At 42.4% G+C, this 17,100-nt stretch overlaps 1 protein-coding gene across 6 annotated transcripts in view; it reads right to left on the bottom strand.

Moving 5' to 3' along the window:
• ARHGEF7 (Rho guanine nucleotide exchange factor 7) overlaps positions 1-17,100 on the bottom strand; it is a 120,767-nt gene that overhangs the window by 66,867 nt on the left and 36,800 nt on the right. For 5 of the 6 annotated variants that reach the window (XM_035557122.2, XM_050708301.1, XM_035557123.2 and 2 more), the window contains 3 exons: positions 7,140-7,224; positions 3,327-3,457; positions 602-803 (listed from right to left, as the gene is read on the bottom strand). In XM_035557122.2, coding sequence (XP_035413015.1) covers positions 602-803; positions 3,327-3,457; positions 7,140-7,224 — 418 coding nt within the window. Of the gene's footprint in view, positions 1-601; positions 804-3,326; positions 3,458-7,139; positions 7,225-9,335; positions 9,545-17,100 lie in introns of those variants that run through there. The other variant, XM_050708302.1, reaches the window with a different exon arrangement.

Below are 17,100 nucleotides of genomic sequence, written 5' to 3'. Positions count from 1 at the left end.
GATTTTCAGGGTGTATCTTTGGTGTAAGAGTGCAGCCGGTACAAAGAAAAGGGGAAGGCATGGGAACAATAAAGAAAAAAGGTATCACAAACACTACCTTATAAAACTGTCTCTAACCTAACAGTAGATTTTGCTATAATTCAGGATGTTTCCTGCAGGAGTCATTTGCTTCCATCTGCTTTAAAGTACTAGAACTATGTAGGTTTGGGGTTTTTTGGGGGGGGGGGGAGGTGGCAGGGGTGGCAGGAAATCCCACTCTATTTAAGCCCAAAGTACCAACTCAAAGCGTATCAGTGTCACAGCCAACGTCTAGCATTCTAGAAATTCAGACTGAAGAAGTCAAAGCAGCCCAACTGCAACCGACAGAAGGCAAAAGAACGTGGGAGTTTTCTGCATGCTTAGTGTTTCCTCAAAACCCCTACAACACTCTTTATAGTGAACTGGGGTAGGAGTACAAGTTCCTAAGCCCTAATGATTTCTGTGAATGAAGGTCAGTAAATGCAATCAAGCTTAAATAAAAAACATTACTACTTAATCAATCCCAACTACCCACCACTACGCAAAACAGAGTTGTATAAATACACCCTCCTTCATAACTCACCATTGGATTTTATTTCTCGTACGTAATTACTTGGAAACCACCCTGTTTTGCCATTCAGAGTTCCTTCCCACCAGCCTCCTTCTTCCACTCTTGTAACGTGAATAATATCGCCTTTTGAAATAGAAAGTTCATCTTCATTTGTCTGTTGAAAATTAAATTTTGCTCTCACCACCAACTGATGGTTGCTGTTATCTGTCATGTCCTAGTAAGGATAAAAAAGAATAACTTTAGATGTTTACCATTTCATGAACAAAACAAACATCCATAACATTGAAATAGTGTGTGCGCGCGTGCTACCCGTCTTCCCCCCCGCTCTCCCCACACATTTTTATTCTAAGGATTTAGAAGGATGATTTGCCATTTCTGGTGCCTCTGACATTTATATCTATGGATTTCTACCAGTCCCAGGTGTATATCGCCTTATTACAGCCCCTTCAAATCTGAAGCGGGTAAACAGAGCTAAAAAACGAGACTAATTCTTACTCTCAACAAACAAACAGCCGCAATTCCTATTTGCTGTATAAACTGAAACTGCCCTTAGCAGCTAAAAAGGCATAACAGCTTGATGTCAGAGAGTTTTCTAGCCCATTCTGGATTGGGGATGGTGGTACTGAGTTGGGTTTAACTCAAAACCTCTAATGCTGGACAGCAAACAGAGCTTGCAGCTTCCTCCCTGCCAATAATGGATCGTGCTGGAAGGTTCCACACTGGGACGTGCAAGTCACAGGGGTCTGCCAGTGGATGAAAACAGCGCTCTTGCACAAAAACTAAGAATCAGTTCAGCAATTGACTTTGAAGTAGTTTGTGGCATACTCACAAATCATTTGCCACAAGGTTAGCACAGGTGCAAATCTGAAGCACGTCAGACTTGCAGCTGTCCATACGCATGCTCGTTCCCTGTCAAAAACGTGAAGGCAGTTCATTGCTCTGTAATAACTAAATGCTAACAGCTACTCTACAAAGTCTTTCAAACGAATGGTGTTCAAACTTGGCATTTTGTTCTTGGATTTCTGTATCAAGCATTTAATGAGAATTAGGACAAACTGCCATGTTAAAAAAGCTAAAAAAGCTAAATGCTTGAACAGCTTTAAATAATCCAAATACACTGCATTGTAAGCAAGAGAACAAGATTATTAAACACGCCTGTCTTTACCAGAAGTAAGGCCTACTACCTGTACAACCAAAATAAAAGTAATTTAAGTGAGAAAACAACCGTAAGCAATCCTAGTCAGCTATCCGGGTAACAGAATTTCATTTACACGTTGGCTGTACACTTGAGGTGATTAAAATATCTGCCGTGTAATGTCATTAGAATCATACTACATGTCAGCTTAGTTGATATTCACAGCAATTATGTTATTGCATCACATCTCGATTTAACAATCAGACTATTAGTGGCTGAGAAACTGTAGGAAAACGAGGGCAAATGAAACACTGAAAATAGACAGAAAGCCCCAAGATACTGCAAGTCACAAAACATCTGACAATGACATTGGCATAGATTCAATTAAGTGTCTCTGCCTTAGTCCTCTGCTTGCACATCATGCGTTTTCATTTATTACAATTGCTCAACAAGAAAAATCGTTTTGCCTTAGTAAACAGCAAAAAGCCACAAAATAAGCAACAATGTTGCATAGTGACATCAGCTACAGCCCATTCCCTTTCTCAGGCTCTCCAGCAGAATCAACTGAGTACCAACTGGTAAGAACTGTTCCAAACTGATCACCTGCCGCAACAAAACCAAACTAAATATTTTCCTGGTGTTGGTCACTAGCTCTCTTCTCCTTGCTCTAGCGCTTTTCCACCTCTTTGTAACCATCTACAAAGCTGCTCAAATCACCAGACTGATACAAACACTTAAAATTTATTATTTCAGTGATCCAACTAACAGCTAGTCTCAAACGGTTTCACCAGCAAAACTGAGTGGGTGGTGAACAGCAGAGTGGGAGCTGGAATTAGTGGCCTAGGGCAAGAACTTGCATGGGCTCTGCTACCAGAGAAAACACATCAAACCACACCTAAGAAAATTTAAGCAGAGCATTGTGTTCAGGTTCCACATAGCAATCATCACATAGTTCAAAAATGCCTCCCCTAAACATGAAAAGAGCAGTTTACAGTGGGAGTCTGAACCCTTCCTACAAACCTTTTAGTTGCTAAAAGCACCTTTCATCACAATTATTTTCAGTGCAATATTCCACTCTGATTTCAGCTGCACTGCGAAACAACTGCCCATGCCACCCAGTTACCTGAAAGCTATTTGAAGGATTCACCTTGAAACCTAGCAGCAAACAAGAGTAACCGCCAGTACTACCAACGTTAGAAGTACTACCCTTGCTGAGGTTTGAATATCCTTCGTTAATCATCCCTAAACTCATTAAGTCAGTATAGCTGAAGACGAACATGAGATTTTGCCTTTAGAAGAGTAAGTCCTTACACTCACGAAGTAATTGCTGGACAAACACTCCATATGTAGACAACACAGAATGGTAAATGAGGGAGGAGAAAAACAACAACAACAACAAAAATACCACCACCCTAGAAGTTCTCAGAAAAGTTGCGTATATTATGGAACGTAACAGAAGCTGCAAAAATAGAACTTCAGTCTTGAGCTACAGAGGTGAAAGAGAGCAAAACAGTAAACAGTTGTTCGCTATGCTATTGTTTACTTATAAATTTAGTCAAAAGACAAAAACACACCTCAGCATATTTCAGTTCTAGAACTTACCAGACTCCGATATTGTCCCTGAAAGAGCTTTGAAGTTCTACTGTGTAAAGACTGCGATCCCAGAGAATCAAAAGACTTTATCCGATGAGATGAGGGACGTGCACATACAGAGTCGCTGCCCAGCCCTATGTCTGGAGAAGGGAAGAAAAAGCAAACATCAGAATTTGACAAATCTGCATATAGCTTTCTGCCCACTTCTGAAACGCTCACGTACTTAAAGCAGATTCAGAGTATCTGTGGTTGCTCAGTAATTCAAGATTTTAAGAAAATGAAGCAATAGTATGAACTGAAATCCAGAGACACTGTCGGCTTCTTCCACATACAGACAGGAAAACAATTCGAGCTATTTAGGAAGACGAGGGTTAGGATTGTATTTCTCCATTCCTACCTGCTACCAGTCTATTTAAAGGTAATTAACCAACATCATTTTAGCTAGTGGCCAAGAAATCTGAATGCATAAAACTTGCTTGAAGTAAAGCCAGCCACATCTGTTTCTTAATTCTTCCCCCCAACCACCGCCATCTCCTTCTCAATTAAAACATTCTTTCCACTGTCTTCCTACGTCCCTCTCTCCCATCCTTTTTGCCAACTCAGCTACTTCTTCTCTGAGGGCAACGGGGAAGCGAGGGGCAGAAAGGAAGCAAGCTGCTCGCTTGGAACAAAAGAATACCTCACCCCCCGCAATTTCTCCCCGCTTTCACTTGCCCCTCTCACAAAAAGCACATCTGCTTGAGAAGTTCACCCAGAGGGCTGACGGCGAGGGGGCAGCAGGGCCGGGCCCAGGCCACCACCCCAGCTGGGAGCGGGGCAGTGCAGGCCCAGCAAGGCCCACCTGAGGGATCGCAGGCCAGGGCTCAAGCAGGGCAGGGCCCCAGCTCTGCAGAAAGCAGCTTCTGGGTGCCAGGGCCCTAGCACATGTATATATATGGACATATGGGTATATATGGAGCCTGTCCCCGGTGTTACAGGGGGGCAGGGGCTGCTCTCAGCTGCACCAGCTCCCAATGCCCTCAGAGCCAAACCCCCCAGAAGGGGGATGCTCTCAGGGCCCTTACGCATGGGACACATTAAAGCAGACAAGCATTGCTCCTTTACCCATGGTGTGACAAGTCGATCCTTTTCCTCATGGTTTCCACACACAAGAATATTATTTAGTGGGCTTCTGAGCTTCGAAGAGCCCTGAAAGCAATGTAGCAACGTCACTGTCTAGTGACATCCAGGTTTGGGACTATGCAAGTCTCCCACCTGCTCTCCTGGCTTTTATGCCCCTTAATCTGTTTCCTAGCAGTTTGCTGTGCCTCCCAACACTTGACCTGTATTAGAGGTACACAGAGACAAACGCGTTCTCCTACTAGGTGGCTTTCAAACTAAGACAGACAATGATTACGCAATCCTAGTTATTTTTGGTGAAAAAAGTGACACGTGCAGGTCCTGTTCCATAAAAAGACTGGTGAACAAAGTACATCTGCTGTTCCGTGTCACATCTGAAGGGACAACTCGATTAGCCTACAAGAGAAAGCCTTTCAGCTTCAGCACAGCATCTAACAGCAGCTGAGATGCAGGAGAAGGGCAAGAGTGACACAGGCAATGAGCACAGAAGGAAAATGTTGACAAAGGATGCTCAGCCTCTGCAGGGTTGGAGAAAACACCTTCCTCAGGTGCATCTTTTTAAGTGAGTCATTGTTATTCTTCAAAAAGCATTATCCTGCAGGAAATATGTAAATATGAGCTCTCTAGTCGAATAGTTCAATATTAGAACTATTATCCATACAAAATACGCAAGTTAGGATGAATATCATTACACACTGAATTCTTAAAAAACCTCACACTTTGAGCTTTCTTTCTTAAAAGCATTTAAAGGGCACTGCATTAATATAAATACCACTGATTATAGTCCATTACAAAAAGAACACGTTTGTTGTTTTTTTCCTTTTCCATAAGCTTTTTTTCCATTCCTCTTTTTTTCCTAAACTGCTTGGAGAGAAATGAGACTAGATCATGGCCTTAATTTGTAAATCATAACGTTATGGCTAATTCCAGTGCTCCCCAAAGCTTTCAAGTTGCAGTAGTAAGAGAAACGTGAGGAACCGACAGAATTTAAGGATTAAAAGTAACTTGAAACACCTCCATGCCCATTTTGTTATGGTTCCTATCTGCGGTCAAGTAGGAGAACAGACATACCACCAAATCCAACATTAAACCTACGGACAGTTCACCTAGGAAAAGAGCACGAGGTTTATTCACTGTGGCGTGTTCAGCTTCTGGGCAACCCTAAAATGCTCTACAAAAAAATTGCTTAAGCATGGCCTGATTTCCGAAGTTTTCTGTTTTACAACAGCACAACTAATACGCCACCATAAGAGCACCTTTTGAGGCTTGAATTAGAAACTGCCTCTGTACAATCTGAAAAGAAGAGAAAATATTACAAACAAACCACACAAATTGCAATTATTTTTACCAATAACATCTCAATACTTGTAAATTATTTAGACACTTCGATAGACTTAAAGGGCTTCCAGACTCCACGTATCAAATAAATCAAATAAACAAGTTAAATGATTTTCTCAATGGCATTATTGTCAGGGGAAAAAAAAATCTCTGCTGCCAAAAACTGAAGAATATTGACTGGCAACAGGTTTTGCGTGTTAGGGAAATATATAATTTCATAGTTTTCACAGAACTTTCACACTTCCATCCAATGATTTCCAGTGTTTGTAACACCTTTTCTTCCTCTCCAGTTCTCAATTTCCCTACATCAATTCTTCTCCCCTTACCGGTCTAGAAAAAGCAACCGGTACCTTGATCGTATCCCCTCCAAAGTTAAATATGTACCCTCCCTCAGGTTCTTTAACAGCCTTTCATCACACTTCAGGCTCATTACTCACACTCCTTCCTTCACAAAAAAGGATTCATCTCAGAAGAATCTGCGTACGCCTCAAGTTTCTGCAGACTCAGATCTGAAAGTCATCTTCCAATACTAGACTAGGGAGGTAGGGTCTAAAATGCCTTCACCACAGTCACCCAATTAAAATTGTTTGTAAATACAGTTGGTCAGGAAGATTTATGCAGCTCCGCTTGCTTCTAGGAATGAGGCAACACCACAGATTGCATGTGGTTTTGATTTTTGGTTTCCATACGAACACCTCCCTCCCCCCATGAAAGGGATCAGTCAGGGTCCTTTCTAAGGCCAGCTGCAATTGCGACTTTTTGATGTGGATATTAGTCTATTGATGTCTGGACCAAACAGCCACACTTGCCCCTCTCCCCTAAAGACTGCTACGGGTCAGTGTGCAGTAGCAGCTTTAAAGATGTACAGAAACAATCTACATTTCCACTTGAAGTTAAGATGAGAGGCAGTATCTTCAACTGGCCTAAGTAACTTCGAAGAAGTCAATGGTACTACTCCATGCCCACTCACTACAACTAAGAATTCAATTGGAGAAGTCACTCCTAAGGGGTATTTTCTGATGCAAGAAAAAAGCCAAAAAAATCCCTTTTGTAATGGACCAGGGGAGTACTATAGAAGAAACCGCATATTTATAACACTAACAAACAAAAGATTCTTTTTCTAAGAAGTATTGCTAGCTAAAAGGCTCAGCCTTACGTCCACAGCAAAGCTTTCTTCTGCAGAAGACGACACTAGAGAACCCAGACGGGCCCCTGCTGAAGTCTTAACAGAGTGCAACAAAGAAACTCTTCTAAAATGCTGCAGAGGTTCTGTTTATCTTAACTATAGGGACAGGCATAAATATACACTGATGCAAGTTGAACACAAGGTAGGAGAGCAAAGTAAACAGAGTAAACTGTACTTACCTGCAGTCACCTTGTTTAATGCGACTAGAGAGCTGAGAACTTTGCTGAAGTTCTGTCCCTGATAGAGATCATTTGCATCAAAAGTCTGAAAAAAAAAAAACCACCATACATTAAGTCCTAGGATCAAGCCCTTAAACTAAGTATATCTATCATCATCACGCAAACCATGACTGTAGGGGCTACTTCCTGATTAAGGTGATCAGTCTTCCAGTGGCTGTCATGGATCAGTTAAAATGCGGGGGGTTTCCCCCCTTTTCTCAATTTTGAAACTCATTTTTAAATAGAAAGAAAAATACAGAAGCAGCTGCATTTGATTAAAAAAAGCTAAAGATATCAAGTGTCATTTAAACTACAGGAAAGCTGAATAAAATGCCATTATCACAAGAGAGCACCTTTCCTCAGACATTTTGGCCAACCAAGTTACCGGGTAGCATTCAAAGCACTGCATTACTCTCAGCATGTTCTTCTTTTGCTGTAAGCAGCTCACAGCCGTTGTACCTGATTGTCCATACAATACTTTTAAAAAATATTACAACGCACTTGCCATCTCTTTATTCTACGAGGCAGAGGAATACTGCATTTCTTAAGAGTTAATGAATTTTACGTTGCTGCATAGGCTTGATGAAGAATGATGTTTGGGAAGGGGAGGAATGAAAGGTGAAGTTATTTTACTTTATTTCATTTTTAACTGTGGGAAGCAGATGCAAACCTCAAACTGTCTCATAGAAAACACACCAGCAGCTTTCAAGCACTGGGTGATGACTTTGAACATCTGGATTTTCAGGGGGGGGGAAGGAAAAAAAGGAAGAGACCCATAATATTTGCGTGAGGTAATGGAAACACTCATCCACAATCTCAAGAAAATAGCTCTCGCAGTAGATTCTGCATAGGTTGAAAGGAGTCGCAGCATTCCCTCGTGCAAGATTAAAAGAGGACAGCAAAAGCCTGCTATTACAGTTGTTCCAGCTGATTTAAGAAACAGAAAGATTCAGTTTCCTGCAGCGTCACAGCTTTTATCTAAAAAAGAGTCAACAAGAAGTGGGTTGTTTTCCTGGCAAGACCCAGCCCGCAGGCACTCCCATGGGATGTCTGTAGTGCAGAAGGCAGCCTGCAGGGGCACGAGAGGAAAAGGCTGCATCCCCAGAGAGAGAAAGGGACACAGGAAGGCTGCGACAAGAAGGGGAGCTTGGTTAAAACAGAGTAGGGAAAATTTTCATGGAACTTATCTAAAGTAACCACCTAAGGGACCGACAAACCAGTTGTGACCAGATATGTGATCCACTAACAACAGTAGAGCAGATTTAGAGAACATTTAAGTGACAGAATTATTCAGTAAGGGGGGAAAAAAAGTTTCCCAAAGCATTCACTCTATTTGTACACCAAGCCGCTATTGCTCACATAAAATAAGTCCTAATTATTTCATCAAGTTTCACCGGGCTACAGATAATTTCAGGAGTATTCATGTTTATTTGAAGCTCTAAGGAGTAAGTAGAGGGACCAGGGAATTGCCTTGATGTGGGCTCTGTAACAGACTCTCAGAATCACAGAAGGGTTGGAAGGGACCTTAAAGTCCATCCAATTCCAACCTGCTGCCATGGGCAGGGACACCTCCCACCAGACCAGGCTGCCCAAAGCCACATCCAGCCTGGCCTTGAGCACCTCCAGGGATGGGGCAGCCACAGCTTCTCTGGGCAGCCTGTGCCAGCGCCTCACCACCCATAGGTGTAAAGGTTTTTTCCAGAAACACAAGAAATTATTTTAAGACGCACACAAGCAAGATAAGTAAATAGCCTAAGTGACAGCAGAACTTACAAACCTCGCTTAAATGGAAAAACAGACTGGCGAGCAGTGGTTAAACTGATCGAATTGGGACAAAGGAAGCTGCTATGGAAGAAGAAAGCAATAGATGCTTATAATTGTAATTATTAACTATATGCTCACTGTGGCAGTTTTTAAACTAGCAAACTGAAAGAATGAACAGAATCACAAAACAGTGGCCCTGATCCTAAAAAAAAAAACAGAAGAAATTTTAGAGATGGGCGTTTGTGCGGACACCAGAATTGGTTAGAAAGGTACCAAAAAGTGGGGAGAGAACTATTAAAAAGGAATATTTAAGAAAACATTATAAGCTATAGCTTAAACTTACCGCTAACAACAACAACAACAACAATTATCCTAAACAGATTTTAAGCTCACCTTCATTCTGAACTCGGATTCAGCCGAGAGCTCTCCCAGGCCAGGCTGACTGGAGCACAACAGGACGCGAGTGCGCCTGGCTTCCTGTTGTGCTGGGCTATGAGGGACCCCAAGAAGGACGTGATTGGGCCCTCCGACACGTTGGGTGCCATAAAAAAGCCTGTATCCAGGACATGCGTCCAGTCTGCTGCCTCACAGGAAACGGCAACACAATGAGAGGATACGAGAAACGTTTGCTTCCTTGCGGTGTTCTGCAGAGGCAACGTGACAGGAAGCCACCCGCAGCACTGTCCCAGCCAGGATGTCATTAACAGTCTTTAATAAAAGGAGGGGGGGGACATGACACCCTCCAGAGGGGTTTTGTACTGGTATAACAAATGTTTAAGAATAAACTGACGGAGAGAGAAGGATGAAAAACCGCAGGTGCTCTGAGCTTGTGAGGCTACTGCCTTGTTTGCACATCAAAACCGAGTTCAAATACTTGATTATAAATATCCTGTATCCAAAAAAAGACGAAACGCCCACAACAACAAACATCCCCCTTCTATTTTAGGGCACATTTGCTGGTTTCACAATACATCCAAAAACTCTCCAAGTAAAATCATCTCAGGATGTTTTAAGAAGAGCTTACGGGGAATTGCTACATAAGATTTCATTCCAGGTTTTCGACAGAAGTCGGACTTGCATATGGTTTACCATCTTCATTCTGGTAGCCACAAGCAGATCTACTAAGAGAGCTGACCCTTTAATACATCACAGCTGGATCTGAGAGCGTCGTTCAGGAACTTCTCTGTTCAGCACCGCTAGACAACGAAAGCCCATCCACGCATCCCTTCTGCAACTGTCAGAATCGAGGCTGTATTTTGGGATGTCAGTATCAAGCAGTTATTTTTACATCACACACCACTACCAAAAACAAGGTCTGCATGTTAGATTACCTTCTAGAATACTGTTATAGCCCACAGCATGAATTCAAACATGCACATGCTTACAGCAGTCCTTAATACCTAGAAGTGCAAACACTTTAAAATACAGTAGCTTGAAAACACTGACACTGTCTTTTAAACATTATGTGACAGACACACACAGACACTAAACAAGTCTTCAAGGAAAAACACTTCCAACACAGCCTTGCTTTCCAGGCAAACAACATTTCAAACTCCGCAGAGGCTCCACCTGCGCTAAGTTCACCCTCCTGTTCATCCAATTCCTACCTTCCCCCAGCACGCCCCAACAAAACATCGGTCGGGATGCAACTAGAAAACTGGCATGTCGCAGCAGATGAGGAGCCAGACAAGCCAAATCCCTTCAACAAACTTCCAAATCAAATAAATATCGCCCTTTGTTTTTAAATTCCAGAGAATTGACTACCTGTAGATATGCCTTTTTAAAGTATTAACATAAAGCACAGCTATTAAATAAAGGCAGAACAGGATGATATTGAGAGCCTGATGCTGGAAACACTTTGCAATTTGTAAATAGTTAGCTGGGAGTCAATGAACTTCAAAAGCTAAGCACACTGATCCTCTTATGCCTCTTATTATTGGGCTCTTTTTCTCTTCTTTAACAAGATTCTCGTGTTATTCTCTTCTCTCCTGCGTTTCAACATCTTGCACGCCAATATCCCAGGCATGTCCTATACTCTAAAAGCAGACCGGACCAAACAGCCTAATAAAGAGGGGACTTGTGTTATCTATAGCACTACGCGTACACTCAGGAGCACGCCGGCCCTTTCGGTCACAGCACGGTGATGCTGCAGCCTGCTGACTGCCTACCACAACCCACAGACACTGCTTTCCCTTCCTGTACCCCCAGTTCTCAGTGTATGAGCCTGGCTCCCCTTACCTAAACCTGCGTTTTCTGCCCTGAGGACTTCAGCGAGAGGCAAACTTTGTTGGTGAGAATCTTACACGTGGTCACGTATCAATGGCAGCTAATACCCTATAGAAAGATGCACGTTGGAAGGCAATTCCTCATCTGTAATTGCTTTAAAAGCTATTAATTAGACGGTTTTAAAATTCATTACATATGAGCTATATTGATTTTTCCATTTCTGACGTTTCTTAACCACCACGCTAAAACGCCTCAGAGAACCATTTCATCCACGTAACGTTTCACAACTACCACATCCATCCTCTCATTTCAAAGCACAGCTGACTCCTGCATGTGTCCATTTAAACTCCAGCACATTAAAAGTGGCCATGGCAATACACTCAGGTCAGCCTGAGACACTTGAACCACTAACCCTCTGGGGTTGGAAGCCATTTTGGTTGGAAACCAAAATAACCATCCCTCTGGGGATGGAAACGTCTGTTCAGAAGGTGTTTATGACCTAATAATAATGAATTAAAACCAATAAAGTAATACTTCACATCCCTGCAACAAACAGTGCCTTCTGAAATGACAAAAATATTAACATAGGAATACGTGAAAGAAAAGAAAGAAGAAAATAAGGTCAAGAATGTATCTGGTGAAAGCAAACGCATGTACGCCAAAAGCCTGCAGCAAGCACAAGTTTTTCTTCAAACTAGCCACTTCCAAGTCCTCAGGTATCCTTCATAGTACTGTGCTTCTTCCCTTCTAGCCCATGACGCCAGAAGCTGGTCACGGTGGAAATATTTTCAAAATAACATTTCTCCGATAAGAAGCTGGGGACAGGAAAAACTGGGGGCGGTTCAGACAAGCTGCCAGGCAGGCACTTTTTCATCACCTAAGGTCACCAGCAGATTTAAGATTGGTGGAACCCTTAAAGCATCACAGCACCAGTAAGGCTGTACCTAACAGTCATGGTAAGGAAAGTTCACAAAATGGTTAATAGAAAAATTGGAAGATTTTTTTTTTAAATAAACATTTTCTTGCTAGACTGGTGCCTCAAATACCCACACGTACCGTATTCCAAGCAGATATTAGCATCTTAAGCACCTGACAAAAATAGATGACAGCTTCCTTTAAAGCCCTGCACTGTGAACCGCAGCAGCTGAGGAGCTGCCTCGCGAAGAGCCCAGATATCTGCGCGGCACAGATAGGGCTGCCGCTGCGAGCCTCGCCAGCCGGCCCCAAAATAAGCTGCAACCCCGGGGCTGAACGCACAAAACCAGCAGGACGCTTTCCAGCTCAGCCTGGTGGCCTAGGGCCCCCTGTGCGAAAGATTAAAAGAACGTTGGCTTGCTCACCCCGAGGAAATGAAAGGAAATGAGCAGGGTCTCTCGGCGTCACCCGCGGAGTTTGGCAGCGGCCAGCATGACCGCGCAGAATGCGTCATCCCACCTGGTCCTGGCGGGCAGACTGCCGCAGGAGCGCGAAGAAACAAGGGGTAGGAAAACAACAACGGCTCTGTTAGAAAATGGTGACCTTCTTCGCAAAGATTAGGAACCTCCTGGTCCTCCACCCTCCTCCCCCTGTGTATTTCTGCCCCTACAGCAGCTGGCAAGGGGCAGCCAGAAGCGCCATTCCCGTTGCACCTTCCTGTGATCACGCCTAACACGGCCAGGCTAGGGAAGAGCTCACATAGGTAAGCCCACAGGCAAAGCACGACCGTCTTTGTTCCTTCCAACATCAGGTCAGCTGTGAGTGCGCTCGGTCTCATTCAGCTCTTCTGCAGCAGCTGGCTCGGAGTAGGAAATTATCATCTGAAAGCTGCGGCAGTAAGAGGAAAGATAAGAAAAGCGGGGAGCTATGACAACAGGGAGGAAGGAAAGGGGACGGGGGAGGAGAGGAGATGATTACAAGTGTTCTGGAAATTTGTACAAAGCACACTGTTTCCCAAATCATAATGCACAGCACAAGGGAAAGCTCAAAAAAATTACGTTGTTCCAAAAATTAAGAGCAAGACAAATAACTGGGAGAACAGATCTGCACAGCAGGATTTGTGTGACCTGGGAACACTTTGCAAGGGAAATTAAAGCTCTCTTTGGTGTATATATGCGAAGAATATACAAAGATTCAGAGATCTGGAATAAAACTCATTGCTCATAAAACTATTCCTCAAAAACAAAAACTTAATTATATTAAGAACACCTAAAAAGCTTCAATTTCAATAATGAATAGTACTTTAAAGACCTAACACATTATGTACTAAAGCAGGCACAACCAAAAGTAAAAGCATATATCAAAGCTTGTAGCATGTGCATGCGTGCGCATGTATGAATCCCAACATACATTTACAACACAAATTCGAAGAGGACAAAGGTTAAAAACAAGAACACCAATACTTAGAGTCCCCAGAGATGTACTAAAGCCTTTCATCTCCAAGATTTTTTCCCCCAAAGCCAGTTGCATCAAAGCATTAACGCAGGGCATTCACTTCAAACACCGTGTAAACATTTTACCTAAGCCATTGCTTCAAAGTCAACATCTAAACTTTCCTAAAGTTAAACGTACATGACTTACTTTTCATGAACCCCAAAAAAAGGCATGGAAGAAAATCCACACAAAAGTACTAGGCTCCTTTCTGGAAATGGGCTGTACCATTTGTGAGGCTTTCTGAATTTGTTGTTAGAATGTGACACAGCAAGTTAGCATCCTGAAATGAATTCTGGAAGGACTTTCTTTAGCAAGAAAGTTACAGAATTTTGTATTTTAAGCTACAGGTTTTTAGTAGCAACAAAACATGTAATTTGAGAGAGAAGGGTTAGTAACACCTGCATTTGTATTTTTATTTAAGAAAACAAAGGAGTTTGTTCCAAATTTCTACCTGCACAACGGAACAAGAACGACACCTATCACGTTTTCATCCTAACTTGCTTTAAAATTGCTTTGTAGGCTTTCAGTCTGACAGATAATACCAGACATTGATAAACTCACTTGCCACTGGAAAAAGAAAAAAAAAAAAAGAAATTCAGTGACATATTAGTAAGTGATTGAGCACTAAGGACTTAAAGCTCACATTCTTGGAACTACAGGCAAAAATAAAAGCTGATGAAACAAAGTTAGCAAACATAAAATTTGATCAGGACACCAAAGCTGAGATTTCTTGGTAATTTCCAACGCAACAGATTACATTGACTTGTTTAGCTGAAACAAAGCAATTGCATAAGCACCTCCTAGTGTTCATGCAGAGAGGTATCTCAACAGAGAAACATCCCCTGAGGAAGATTCAGCCCAGCAAAACTCACCTTTCTTTCTGATATATATACATAAGCAAGAACTATGTAAACTACTTTCCTAAATCAGGAAACAGGTGTGGATATCCAGGCCAAAACGCACGGGGAATACCGTCTATAAACAGTTTAAGGAAAAAACCTACAAAGCACGCGGTGGAAATCCAGATAGCTCTGCTATCAAGTTTCATCCCTGCTTGCACAAGAGGAAGACTAACTAATTACCAAGTCATCGTTCAGACCCTCTTCCTGCGGCATTCTGGTGCGCACTCCATGATAAAAACGACTTTCTGACTAGTAAGTGAACAAGTCATCACAGGCTGCCAACACATCTGACATGGTTAAATAGTCACACAGTCTGGGGAGAACCACGCAAGAAAGGTAAAGGCTGTGCTACTGAACTCTAAGTAGCTTTTCCTTCTAAAAAATAAGAACCAAGAATTCTAATCTTATCCTTCTCCCAGTGGTTCAATCTCTAAGAACAAAAGAACCGAAGATATTTGAACGAATTTGGAGTAAAAACTAGAATTGAAGCCAAGTGAAGAGATTGGGCCTGGTGTCAACCCGCTTAGATGAAAGCTGACTGTACAGAGTAATGATACTTTCTGATGGCCAAGAGCAGGTTCGCAGTTAGTCCAGACTTACATTAGTTTCCTCACTTTACCGATAGCTTCTGCTTGAGCTCCTGAGCTCTACAACGCTCCAGAGGCCAATGCTACTGCACTCCCAGAACTGCTCCTCAAGGCACCAGTGAGAAGTTTCTCAAGAGCGTCAAAGCATTGTTGTTCTTGAAAAGCAACGTCATCTGACCCTACAATGGAAAAACGTGAACATTTCTGAAGTCTCTACCAGCAGATATTACAGCAAGTTGTAACATATCAGCTACCTTTTGCTAAAAAATAAAAAATGATGCTCCAGCTCTCATAAAGTTTCTTATAAACACCATAGATGACAAGCGTATGCAGCCCGGAAGGCTGTGAATGAACTAGAAGCCAAAACTAAAATGGGATTGGATACAGAGCAGAGCCACAACTAACAAAAAGGCCAGCCCAAATTTTAGAAACCAAAGCAAACAAACCACAGAGAACAACCAGGAGACACTCAATATAAATAGGCTGCAGAAGGGGAAGGCAGTTTCGAGGCCCTGTTTTATCAGAGAACAATGCTAACATCTACCCAAGGGCTGCTCCTTTGATTCTGAAAGTGAATAGCTGCTTATACTTCATGAAACCATTTTTTTCTTGTATGAATAGCTTATAAAGGTCAATGTAGCAGGACAAAACTGGTCAAGCCAGCTGAGTTTTTAGGCCTGTGTATGAGACAAACAGTTTGAGTTAGTTTGTACGTATTGTAGTCACACACAAAAACGAAATGGCAGATTTTGGTCTTCTAAATCCATGGGATGCCTACACCAATACCAGCTGGTCATGTCTGTAACTCTGTGATCCTTGTCAGATGTGAATGGATGCAAGTCATTGGAGTGGCTGGTTGCCAGAGTGGCTGCACTTTTTTTAAAAGTCACAGTAGTAGATCGTGGTTTTGGGAAGCTAAACCTTCTTCCCAAGGCTTCTGCTATTTCAGATCCGTGTTGGGCACCTATCTTTATACCATTCCCATTCAACACCCCCATGAAGGAGCAGCACGGAGAACACAAGCATTCCTAAGTTACAGTTTAGAGGAAACCTAGCATGACCTGAAGTGGATAGAGGCAGATCCGCACCCTCCTGTCCATGACTTACAGATAAATGCCGTACTTGCAAGAAAAGTCACCCTAATGGAATCTGCAAACTGTCCCAACTTGAAATATAGGCAAGTAAATGAATCCAGTGCTAGTTAGTAACCCACATATCATGGCTGCATGCTTTTTCATGCATCCACAATTTATTAGACTTTTATTTTTAAAGAAGCTAGAAAGCAACAAGTTAGGAAAAAGCTTTAAAGAAAGAAGAATGCAAGAAATGGCTCTTCACACTCACGACCAACACCTCGTGCTAACCGAAAGTATCAAAGTAACGAAGATAAAGACTGACCTCAAACACGTTATCACTGGAGAAATCAAAATGACTTGACAACAAGTGAGAGTTGCTTAAGATTACAGAACCAGACTGCCCATTTGGCCTGAAGAATAGAAAAAACTCACCGCGCTAAACAGGTTCTGAAAGCAGATCTTGAACATAAATACTCAAATCAAATCATCTCTGGGCTAGGTTTTACAAACTGCTGTTTGCCAATGCCTGAACTCAGCAGTGATACATCAGGTTTTTTTAAGGCTCAAAATCAACCAAGTACTCAAGAAGGAGTCGGCATATTCAGGAAACCTGCAACTAGACTTCAGACATGAGGAAGCGAGATGTCTTATTTGGGAATACTTGGATTTTAGATTTACTTTCTAAAGTAACGAAGTACGTATCAGCTAAGCTGAACATCTCCATACTCTTACCAAAAAAACACAGGAAGGGTGGCTTGCCGTAACTGATTTCAGATGCCCTCTGTCTAGATACACGTTTTGCCAACAACGTTCAACTAGATCCTTCAGTATCAGCCCAGTATCAGAAGCCATGCTGCGTGGAGCGAGAAACGGGCTACATAGTGAAGCAAAATGCTTAACTTACATCATGCAGAATTTGAAAAAGGAGAGGAAAAAAAAGAAAAGCAGTTTCTCTGAG

Source organism: Cygnus atratus, chromosome 1 (assembly GCF_013377495.2).
Source record: "Cygnus atratus isolate AKBS03 ecotype Queensland, Australia chromosome 1, CAtr_DNAZoo_HiC_assembly, whole genome shotgun sequence".
In the NCBI taxonomy this organism is placed as follows: domain Eukaryota; kingdom Metazoa; phylum Chordata; class Aves; order Anseriformes; family Anatidae; genus Cygnus; species Cygnus atratus.
The sequence above is the reverse complement of the archived record's forward strand: the minus strand, read 5'-3'. Positions and strand labels throughout refer to the sequence as shown.